Below are 12,251 nucleotides of genomic sequence, written 5' to 3'. Positions count from 1 at the left end.
CTAAAAAATACTGCTTCTACTCAGTATCAGATTCCATTTGCTGTCACATGTATTTGCACAATACTATATTTGTACAATATACCATAGTCCAGAATCACTGCCAAACATGTGAGATCAAATATGGTAAATTACTGTTGTTCTTGAGGTCTTATACACCAAAAGAAAAACACAAGTCTGAAATTACCGAAACTTCGTGGGAAAGAGGAAAGGAGTTCCCAGAAATATACTGAGAAACGAATGCTTCTCAGTTTTGAAATGAGATATCAAGAGCTTTCCAAAAGCAGATGAATGTTCTTGACCTGAAGAGTGTTTATCAACTGTCTGAATGTCTGCTTAGCAGCTTTGCTCCCTTGAAAATGTTCTTAATCTGAGGAGGTGAGAAGATGAGATTTTGTAGTCATCTTTCTAGTAGAGGTCTGCATTCACTCAGCGCATCTTTCCTCAATAACAAGTCTGGTACTGGTATGATAATTCAATGGACTATGTTATCAAGAGAGTATAAGATAACTCTAGAACTACAGAGGTACGAGTCTGTGTACACGAGAGCAAAGGATTTGTTTGGAGTGGTTTTAGTAGAATTTCTTCTAGCTTGAAATGTTTCTGACTTCTTACACAGTGTTTAATAATGCCCTTTTACAAATAGAGCTGGCAAAGAATGAAATAATACTACAATGGCAGACAGATGTTTCAGGCTTTCAGTTAATCTCAAACAATAAGGCAAAGTTAGCTTTGGAGTAATTGCAGCCAGCTCAACTTGATACCTTAAATATCAAATGCTTTTCCCTGCTGAGCAATACAATAGTTCCGATACAAATAATACATAACATTTTGCTTTAATTTTATTCAGTTGCTTTATCATCATTACTAAGTAGACTAAGTTTTGACTAATGTGAATAGAAGTTTTAAGGATACAATAGCTGCAGCTGGGAGAACTGAGTCAACAGGTTAAAATGCTGGACACATAAGACCCCATATGTCTTTGCAGGAAAGGAAAGTCTGTTTTATCAGAACCACTGTTCTGTTGTTTTTGGGGGCAGGAGCTGTGATTTCTTCTTTGTTATACAATGCCTAGCACAACTGGTTCTTGATCTTTGATTAGTGACTCTTTGGTGTTACATCAATCAAAAAACAAATAACGAGAATGGAATCTCGTGGCTCCCATACTGTAAGTTACTTGTCCAAAGCCGCAGAGCATAATGATACAGAGCCAAATTTTAAGCACAAGGAATTTCTTTCACCCTATCTCAACCTCAAACCTCTATTTTGTTTCTCTTTAGCAAATGACCATGTCTGAAGTGTTTCAATGCATCCCATAGGCCTTGGCATTGGTGCTGCCAGCATTTCTGTTCCCCTAGCTCATACAAATTGCTGCCATTAGGCAGTTCCTTCTTTCTAGGCTTGGCAGTTGGGAAACAGCATATGTTGGTGGAGAAGTGAATCATGGGAGTGGTGAGGATGTGCTGGACTGCACGCAAACTGATGTGCTTCAGCACATCAGGATGCCACAACACCTTTGTTGCAGGACATGAAGCAAAGCAGGTAGCATGGTTTTGAGTCTCGTGACTTTTTTCTATCTAATATTAAAAAGTAAATTCATTGTTTCAGATTGCATTCATAATGTGCCGTTCAATGATCCATTCAAAATACAAGTAATTAGGTAAGTTCATCTCTTCTCTGGAAAAGGACTTTTCCTTAAGTCAGGAGAGCAGGATACTGAGCACAACATGTATCCCACCTGCTTTTAGCAAAGTCAGTGGGACTGTTTGCATAAGATGTGATCCAATGTTAAGAAATTATTTAATGTATAGGAGCAAGAAACATGTGTGTCTTTATGTCTTGGAATTTATCCATTTTCAGGCCCAGACAAAGGGAGTATTAAGAACCGTGAGAGAGTCCCATTAGGCACATAATGTACAAAGGGTGTGAGATGTAGGATAGAGTAGGACAGAATACGGCAGGAAAGAAAGGAAATAATCTCAGTTGGACAAATAAGGAAACTTGTCCAAGTAACTTCTGCAAATCTGCCTGATTGTGCCATGTGAAGGGGATACAGCTTTCTTGAAATTAAAGGAATGGAATTGTTATAAAAATAAAATAAGGAGTGGGCACAGGCTACAAATATGTTACTTCTTTAGAAAAAAAAAAAGAACCTAATTAAAAATAATTTCTTCCTCTGTTTCTTTGCCAAGCCCTATTTTCAGGATTCTGTGCTTCCCTTCAAGCAGCCAGTGAAATCTCAGGCACCAAAAGCAAATAGAGGCAGTACACTTCGGACTTGGCTGTTACAGAAAAAAAGAGGAAATGATTTTTAAATATTTTGTTTTAAAATATGCTAGATTATAATTTTCATATCCACACACATTTTATTATTAATTTTGGCTGGTGAATGATTCCCTTTATAAAACAACAGCTTAACCCTTCATCTTTCATATGTAGTTAAACTTAAATCCTGTGCAATCTTGTGTTTGTGTGCTCACTATTTTCAGGACATCCACATGAGCAATTCTATTTAAAATGTAGATGTGAAGTACATCAAAGTTGAATAGTGACAGTATAGATAAGTTCATCTGCTCATCCAGTGGTGTCATTCACATAAGTAAAGCCGCACTCTGTGGTTCCCATCTTGTCTGTGTGCCACCGTTCATTCCAGTAGCGTACCATATCATATCTTTGGTATTTGTGCCGCAGTTGTTCCCTCTGCCTCTCCAGGAAGCAAAAATGCGGGTTGTGGAGTCTCTTGCTCAGTAGAATGTATGTTATAGAGATGTTTGGTGATGAGCTCAATTTGTTTGCATTTTTCAAATTCTTGTTTTCATTGTTGTTTTGTAATGCACATGTTGCCATCTGCATATAGAAGGCAAAGTCAAGAAAGCAGACTTCTCTGGATTGTGACCTTACTTCTGCAATTATTTGGGTCATCTTACTGAAGTCACAGTGGCTATTTACATGCTATGAATTAAATGTATGCAGGTTTGAGACTGAGGTTTGAACTACTGTTTCGTTTGAGTAAAGGTGGCAGATGTCCCTCATGCAAGGATGTCAACTCTTGGGTTTTAATATATAGAACAGAAGATACTTATTCCATGAAATAATTTATAAAGGAAAAAAGAGAGAAACAAATCATGAAAAAAGTATTGTTAAAAATGCAAATAAAATTGCTGTGGGAAATAAGTTTTAATTGAGGATTTAAAGGAAAAAAGAAATGAAAGTGTATATATTTTATTCCTAATAGTTTATACTGCTTAATTAATATATATTTTTTGTTATTTCACAAAATAACTACATTATCACTCAGATATCTTAAGTATTGTTAGTCTCATCTGCCTTATCCTGCTTTTGTGAGAGTGGCTGGGCAGCCAGCTGAACAGTGGTTGAGACACTGGAGCCTGATTACAAACAACAATAAGTGTATGTTGGTTTTCTTGTGACTATATTCTCTGGTCTGAGTATGAGGCAAAAGTGACAGATGTGGTTCTGTGAAAACAAGCTTGGATTTAAATGAAGAACTAAGTGATTCATCAGTAGATTATCACAGCTCTGTGACTTTGCCTTTTACTAAGAAGATGGCAGGTGAGTTTAGGCTGATAAGACCTTTCTGTCATGGTTATCACAGAAACAGGAATATTTTATTAAGATTTAGGCAGGAGGATGGTTTACCACAGGGAAGCTAATATACAGTCAGCCTCTGTGTGAATCTTGTTAGTGTGCCTGGTGACTTACTTCCTCACAGAAATCTGGATACGCTACTTTTGATGTGCAGAGTGGGGCATGAGAGGTATACCCCAACTTACCTCATGTCAGCTTTGTTCACTTATTTTCTTCATCGCTGTTCAGTTTGGCTAATGCCGTTTAGCTTGCCCATGTTTCCACACACAGCTGCATAAGTCATCCTGCATGTATTGCAAGAAATGATGCTTCAGAATGTTGCTGGGATGCTTTTTAGCATGGTTGAAGATGATCAGAGGGCTGGAGCACCTCCCCTACAAGGACAGGCTGAGAGAGCTGGGGTCTTCAGCCTGGAGAAGAGAAGGCTCTGGGGGGATCGCATAGCAGCCTGCCAGTACCTTAAGGGGGCCTACAGGAAAGCTGGGGAGGGACTTCTTAGAAGGACATGTAGCAATAGGATGAAGGGAAACAGTTTTAAACTGGAAGGGGGTAGATTTAAACTAGATATTAGGAAGAAATTCTTTACTGTGAGGATGGTGAGACAGAGGAACAGGTTGCCCAGCAAAGCTGTGCATGCCCCCTCCCTGGAAGCATTCAAGGCCAGACTGGATGGGACTTTGAGCAACCTGGTCTAGTGGGAAGTGTCCCTGCCTATAGCAGGGGGGTTGGAACTAGGTGATCTTAAAGGTCCCTTCCAATCTAAATCCTTCTATGATTCTATGTTATACACTTCCCATAACGCAGCCTTTAAGTGACTTTGTGTCAGGAGTGGGTGAAGTGACTCCTATCTAATATGGTTGTATAGTACAGCAATTAACATTTTAAATTGTTTTGATGTCATTTCTGTGTTGTGTAAACTTTAAATCCCTCTGAAAGGATCGGGACAAGGAATTGCAGATGGAAGAAGATACTGTTACAGATGAGCAAGGTGAAGCTGTGCTAGGCAGTTAGTCCTGTTCCTCTCTTTTCTCTGGAGTCAATGAATGACAGCACACTGTAGCCAAATACTTGAGCTGAGAAATTCACAGGATGCTCCTAATTATGAATTCACAGTTCTGAGGTGTTTAGAATTTGGATCCCAATGCTCCTTTTCCAATGGTGCAGAGCTCTCATGAGGGTGCTCTAAATTGTGCTTTGAAAAACTTGTCATGTGATTGATAACGCTAAGTACACCAGAGAAGTTAGGCCCCTGGAATTTTTGGTTGTATATTCAAAATCAGCTGATACTTGTGATAATTTCAACTCAGTCAGGATGGTATCACCTCCTTTTCATAGGTAAAGTCACAGCATTTGTGGTGGAAGCAACTTCTGTAAGTATGGACTACATGAAAAAGTCCATGAAGAGGTTATGTTATCTTCCCTCAGAGTGGTGCTTTGTCAGCTCTTATTCTAAATGCAGAAGATCAATGTTAAATCCTTATTAACTATCCATTTTGTTGACCTCACCTTCTGGCCTCTCCAGCTCACTGATCTCCACACCTCTCCTTATGTCTGCCTCCTTTTTTCTTTTTTTTTTTTTTTCTGCTCCTCTGCTTTCCGCTTTTACTAATTCCTTGGATCTGGTAACGTCCAGAGAGAAACTTTGCCAGTAAGAAGGAGAGCTCCTCAGACCTGCATTTGGGACCATCCATTCATGCTTCACCAGCATGTCTCACTAAACTACATGGATTTCCATAGAGGAGCATCTTGGAGAGTGGCAAATACCACATCTAATCAGCACAAAGAAAGGCTCTACTACGTTTATGGAGAATTGAATCTATTCACTCTGTGCAAACAGGTTTTTCAAAAGGCTTATAACTTAGCCAAGTACGGGCAACTTTTTATAAAAACTTCTCCCCTGCCAACTCTCAAGTTCTTTCTCCAAAACATGGAGGCACTAGAGCTTTTTAATGAAACAGTTATTAAAAAACAAAACAAAACTAGTAATAATAACATGTTTTTCTCTTAGTTGTTCTCAGAAAAGTTGTTCTGTTGTTCTCAGAAATGGCTGAGCCAGTTCGGCCTGATGTATTTATTTTGGAAAGAGTTGGCTGAGACAAACTTTCAGCATGGGAAGATTCAGCCGAACTGGTTAGCCTTTTGCAAAGTTTGGCAGAGTTAAAAGCAAGTGAAAATGGTCTTAGACTGAGAAATCAAGGGCAAATTTACTTAATTGGCAGTGCTCCTTGTTTAGCATACAAGACTATCTACATTAATTGTTGTTTTTGTTTGTTTCAGATTCTTTGAATATATATTGCTCTATAAAGATGCGGTGATGTTTCAGATTGAGCAAGTTACAAAGCTTTGCTCAAAGATTGCTCTGACTGAGCCATGGGATCCATATGATATCCCCGCCAATTCAACATTCGAAGATCAGTACTACATCGGGGGACCTGGAGATCAAATTATGGTACAGGAATGGTCTGACAGAAAACCAGCCAGGAAGTGTATGTGCATGCTTTTGTTTAATCTTAATAATAATAACCGTCTGCTACCTGGGGAAAAATAAAATTGTTCATGTTTCGCCTCAGCCTTCCATGTTTCCATAAAGTTTGCAGGAAGACACAATAAATATTCCCTCTGTACAGCATATTGTTTTATTATCAGTGCATTTTATTAAGAAAATATTTTGTATCTCAGCAGGATCAAATATGCCTGAGGGATTTATTTATATTTTATTCTGTATCATTCAGATTTTGGCATAGAACAGCATCATTTTACGTCTGAATCTGTTAGCCTGAATGGAAAATTGATCTATTGAATAACAGTAATATATGTAGGTCACTTGGAAAGTAATGCTTCCTATTTATTTCCATGAAAACTACAATAGATACAAAGAGCACAACAACACTATTTGATAAAGCAAACTCTCAGCTACAAAACACTGTTTTTCAATGTAGTCACCACCATTACCTATGCATTTTTGCCTGCAATGAACAAGAGCCTGCATGCCGTGCTCATAAAAATCTGCGCTAGTGGAGGTGATCCACTGATGCTGTTGCCACTGCTGAAATGCACCACCACCTCACTGTGCTGACATCCGTTGTTTGATCTCCACAAACATTCAGCAAGTGCCAGTGAATGTCAGCGGGTGCCATTTTTTTCTGCATGGAGGAATTCACTTACACATCTTTGCTTCATATGCACTTCCATGTCAGATGCCATTTGGTCAGATTGCCCTGCTGCTGCCATCTGGCACACAGCAACAAAATGTAACAGAATATGGGTGAGAAGGTGGTTCAATCTCTACTGCCATATCACCTATGTCCGCCTTTGACATTGTGGGCCAACATAATAAAATGGGAGGCATTACTTTTGGAGCAGACCTCAGGAACACAAACTAGCGTGTCTCTGCTTAAAGATATAATAGAAACAAAGCAGTTGTCAATGTGTATCTACACGCTAGTGTCAAATGTTGTCATAAAATACATGGCTGTGCAGCAGTGGGCATTGCTAATACACACGAGTTTTGTTATCCACAACACTAGTAAGAAACATCTGCTCCCGAGGCTTAGTTCTGTACTTGCCAGGTGAACACCTGCATTGTAAAGAAAGAAGGCTGAATTTTCCAAGGTACAGTATGTCAGGTTTGGGTTGAAAAGCAGTTTATTAGCACATTGGCTTCAATTTTGTCGATGGTTTAGTGATGACCCAGACAACCATAAAAATAATTTTTAAACCCCATGAAATTTATGGCATTATTCAGATAATGCAATACTTAAGGTTATAGCCACCAAATATATGGGCTGATTAGGAATCTGAGCATTTAGCCAGGAGAAAATATGTATTTTTTGAATAAAAGTAGAAATAAAATGAAGGGTAAGATCATAAGACCTCTATAACTAGGTCAGTGTATCTTCTGGTATTCTACAAGTGACAAGTTATCACTCACTCCAAGAATTTTGTTTTTCAGATCCAGTATTTTGGGAACTTGTATGGAACTTAATATCCTGATACCTTCAGTTAATGATGTGTGATTTTTATCCTGTAGTATTTTATATTTCCAGTGCTTTTCTATATGATCATTCAAAAAATAATGTCTTAAGTTTGTCTACTCATTCACCTTTCAGATAATACTGGAAGGATTCCAGAAATTATAATGCTGTTAAAATTGTGAAGGTTTCAGTGGTGATGCAGAATGCCTTGGTAGCATTATATCTTGCTTTATTTTTTCATTCAAAATTCTGATAAAAGACTTGCTGAGGAAAAGAATCCTCCATTTCTGAATGCTAAAAAGAAAACTCACTCAGAATAAGATATTCTTGGTATATTACGATGTCCTGGAGAGGTGTGTTCAAATACTGCTTGGTTTGCCACCCTTTTTTTAGTTACTGTACGTGCATTTTGTCTCGGAGCTTTTCTGTTTCCAATAATGCTATTGTGGTGCAGCATATGAAACAATACTGGAGGAACAGAAAATAAGTGATTGCTGCCGAGTGAGAGAAAATAAGCCTTCTTGAGACTGGAAAAAAATTTATACAGATGATACTCAGAGGAAGCATGATGTTACCTCATGAGTTTCTGCTATAAACAGATCTGAAGCACATGAAGTAATTGGATAAAGTGGTGTATGGTGGAAGGATTAAAGAGAGATCACAGAAGGGGTGCATGTGATGAATAAATTTAAAATTGAGGATTTAAAAGTGAATGGTGTTCAAAGCAAACTGCCTTGATTGTACTGATGGCAGAAGTAGAAGTAGAGGTTGTAACGGAGGACAAGGATAGAAGAGAATGACAGAATGACTCTTGAGATAAGCATGTTGTGGAGTTAAACAGAAGTTAAAAAAAAAAAAAACAGACTTGCTGCATCACATACATGGAAGAGATCAGCATTAAGTGTAGTCTAGAAGTAATGAGTGACCCACTAGAAATGTTTAAGGGGAATTACAAAAAATTAAAGTGATCGTGATAGTGATACTATGAACAGATATTGGGAAACAGAAGGAATGAGTTAAGAGAGGGGAAAGAGAGGAGTTGTATTTGGAATATTCCTCTTCTTTGGGGATGAACCTTCAGTGCTTGAGACAGTAAGATGCAAAAAAAAGTGAAGCAAAGTCATATTTATTTGAATTAAAGATGTGAGTGTTGTCAGTGTAACACTGGTGGTTAATATTTTAGATAGCTAAAGGCTGTGAAGGTAGGATGTTAGGGATGTCAGTTCTGGTGTAAAGTCCCTGTCACAGCAGAAGACAAGCAATTAGTTGTGTAGGTGAGTGCATAACTATGCACAGGAAGGAACTGGATGTCTCATACAGTTGTGGGAACTCTGCTGTCTAAGTCTGTGTTGAGGTCCAACAATGTGAAATGGACAAGTTCTCAGTAATCACACCTTTCAACTTGCTAAGGCCAGAGTGTAGGGTGATATGTCCCCACGCTACCCAAGTTGAAGGCATCAGAATTCACCTTCTGAGAAGACAACTCCCTGAGCATTACAGTGCTTTACTGGTGAAGAGAGTAAATGCTGACATGAAAGTAGCATGAAAGATGAGAAGAAAACACATTTTTGCAAAACAACTAAATTTGGAACTAAGCAGTAGTGACATTCTTTCAGAATAGGTACACTTGAAAGGCAACATACCAGTGCCAAGATTGTATCACACTTCAGAATGTGCTTGACACCAAAATGTTCAGGATTAAGATCACCATAATTTCTAAATCATACCAATCTGTGGTGCTTCTTGGTGTTGTCTTTTATCTTCTAATAGAGAATGCTGCCATGGTAAGCAGACTGCATAGGAACCTAGAGCTAATTAGCTACTATTGGCCTGTAGGATAACAAAAGTCAACATATTCCACTGCAAATGCCATTGGATTTTCCAGACTTTCACCACATTTTCTACTAAACTGCTTCTCAATTCTTCATTAAGGCTTTCAGAAAGATAGGGCCCCATAAAGAAATATGGGTAGTCCTAGCCTATAGGTTTTGCCTGAGGGATGGCTGCTCTGATGTCAGTGTAACACACTCCCTCATGCTTGTCATCTAAAGTAGTCAAATTTCTGCTTTGTTTCAGTGGAATCTTGGGTTGGCGTTTACACAGTCAAGGACTGTTATCCAGTGCAAGAAACCTATACGAAGAACTACAGTGTGACAACCTCGACTCGCTTTTTTGATCTAAAGCTGGGTATTGCTGACCCCTCGGTGTTCACCCCACCCAGCACCTGCCAGACAGCCCACCCAAGGAAGATGAAAGATGAATGCTGATTATGGACACTGGCTGCCCTGGGCAAACAAATATTAGCCAGGAGGATAGTTATTAATAGTCAACTGCTGACGTCTAACCTGATTTTTCAAGCTTATCGTTGCTCTTTTGGGAATTGTAAGTTTTCTCTTGAAGGAGAACATAAACATTTATCTGAGTAAAGTATGTAACACAAAAGATCTCTTTCATCGCATTAATCTATTCAGTGATGCAGTTGAAGTATTATATAGTTACCACTAAGAAAATATTTATAGATATTATTTATTTAAGCTGTGGCTGATTTTCCTTTTGCAAAGGTTTCATTATTTATTTTTTCAAGAAGATAAAGCATTAGCAGACTGCAATAATGGTAACATAATGTAGGAAAAGCTAGATTTTGTTGTTGTTACTTCTGGAAACCTGAGTGGAAATGTCCTGGGCAAGACCTCATCCCTGACCAAAAAATATTCCATGTTAGACAATGTACATCAAAAGTGTGGAAATTCATTCGCTTTTTGTTTTGTTTTGTTGTTGTTTTTTTCTTACTGCCCTTCAGAAAGCCAGTAGTCTAATGTTTGAGCTGATCTTTTTCCTTTCTGCAAAGAAGTGGGATTAGTTCTATTTGTGTAATGCTAGCCAACATGCAAAATCTTTTCTGTTTCTTGGGAGAAGGGCATGAAAGGGGAGACAGGGACAACTCAAAAAAGTAAGCCAAAGTTTTCTTGCATTTGCTACACTTTGAGTGAAATATTCCAATAGGGTGCAAGCAGACATTTTTTTTGTTATATTTTACTTAAGCACTCACATTTCAAGGCAATACTAGTTTTAACCTATGCAAAGAGATTAAGAGGTACTGCACTCTAAAAGGCTTTAATGTTTTGTAACTATCTTCAAAAGTCTTTCTTTGCTCAAAGAGTATGGAAACACCAATATACTTCCAGGTAGATGTGGAATAAAAACCTGTTCTTAGTATATAATTAGTAAAGGCTAAATCAGGATTCAGATAGTACCTGGCAATCCAGATATTGTGAAAGACCAAGTTGTGTTACTGGTATGGGAAGATGGGAGGAGGAATCGGAGGGAGATAGAGGTTTTAGGTGCCTTGTATGTGGTGTGGTTGGAAGGCACTGAGATCTAAGCAAAAATGACAATCTTGCTTTCATTTGCACCTATTCCATTGATGTCTGCCATATTTGTTGTTTAGTTAGCACTTCAAACCTTGTCATCTTGACATTTTTTTCTGGTGGGCAGAATGAAAAGTTTCGGTAAGGGAAAGAAATAACCAAAAAAGTGCAAGAAGCACACATTATTTTGCTTTAAAAAAAAAATTCAAACCAAATCTGCATGTACCTTCAGGTCCTCAAAGGTGTGGAATGGTTATAGGGTTTTGAGCTTTTACCAAAAGAAATTAGTTAGCTTATTCTTATCCATTTTATTTATTATTTGCAAATATATTTAAAGCCAGGTCACTGTCCTCTTACACGTATCAGGTAGTAGTTTGTTCATCTGGCTGAAAACAGTGTGATTCTGGGAGGTTTGGTGTGGTTTTGGGAAAGCTGTCAAGTTCTGTCTCTTCCTTAGTGGCTGCTGGACTCTTCCCCACCCACAGATAGTTTGCTTTTTCAGGGTACCTTTTAGTGAAGAGAAATGATCAGATTTGACAGTGATAGGAAGTCTTACATAAATAGGATACATAATTTACTGGCCAATAGTATCATATCATGACCAAAACCAAAGGCTTCCACTATCTGGAAGAGAGATGCTGGCCAGGCTTGTAGTGCTTCATATGCTCATAGCTTTTAGTGCATAAGCAAGTGATTCAGTGGTTATTTTCCTTTCACAGTTGTGGTCAGATTGGAATTTTATTTAGCCTTGGTCCTAACAAAAGCCTATACAATAATATTTAGATAGTTCATTAAAATTTTTCTCTCAGATATGACCATTTCACTGAAAAAAACGTGGGGTTCCTTGAATTTAGAATGCATTCAGTCTGTGCTTACCTTTTGTATGTGACAACTTAAATGCTAACTGCATATTGTTCTCATTAGGGCAATGATTAATATGTATTTCTTAATATCTGTTTCTTGCTGGAGTCTGGAAAATACAATAAATCTGGCTTGCAAACATGAAGCAGTGGTACTGTATTGTTTGGGATTACTTTGTTGTGGTAGAGCAGATAGCTGAGTAATCATTGCTTTTATTACGTTTTGCTGACAATGATGTCATTTCTAGCAATAATATTAAATATTCCTTTAAACATGAATTGAAGTCTGTTACACAGACATGCTGTACAAATCTTGCTGTGGAATCCAGGGTGATTTTGTATGGCTAAGCATGTTTCTCTAAAACAATGTGGTTGTCTTTGTCCTTACGCTCTGCAAATTCAAAAAAGAGAGGTGTCAAAGAAATGTCAAATAACAGATTTGG

At 38.1% G+C, this 12,251-nt stretch overlaps 1 protein-coding gene across 1 annotated transcript in view; it reads left to right on the top strand.

The window, feature by feature from the left end:
- The window catches only part of EPDR1 (ependymin related 1), a 32,293-nt gene extending 20,339 nt beyond the window's left edge, over positions 1-11,954 (top strand). Inside the window, exons 2-3 of the mRNA XM_021387974.1 lie at positions 5,884-6,092; positions 9,657-11,954. Coding sequence (XP_021243649.1) covers positions 5,884-6,092; positions 9,657-9,847 — 400 coding nt within the window. The 3' untranslated portion in view covers positions 9,848-11,954. The remainder of the gene's footprint in view (positions 1-5,883; positions 6,093-9,656) is intronic.

This window comes from Numida meleagris, chromosome 2 (genome assembly GCF_002078875.1).
Source record: "Numida meleagris isolate 19003 breed g44 Domestic line chromosome 2, NumMel1.0, whole genome shotgun sequence".
Taxonomy (NCBI): Eukaryota; Metazoa; Chordata; class Aves; order Galliformes; family Numididae; genus Numida; species Numida meleagris.
This window is presented reverse-complemented; position numbering and strand designations above follow the sequence as displayed.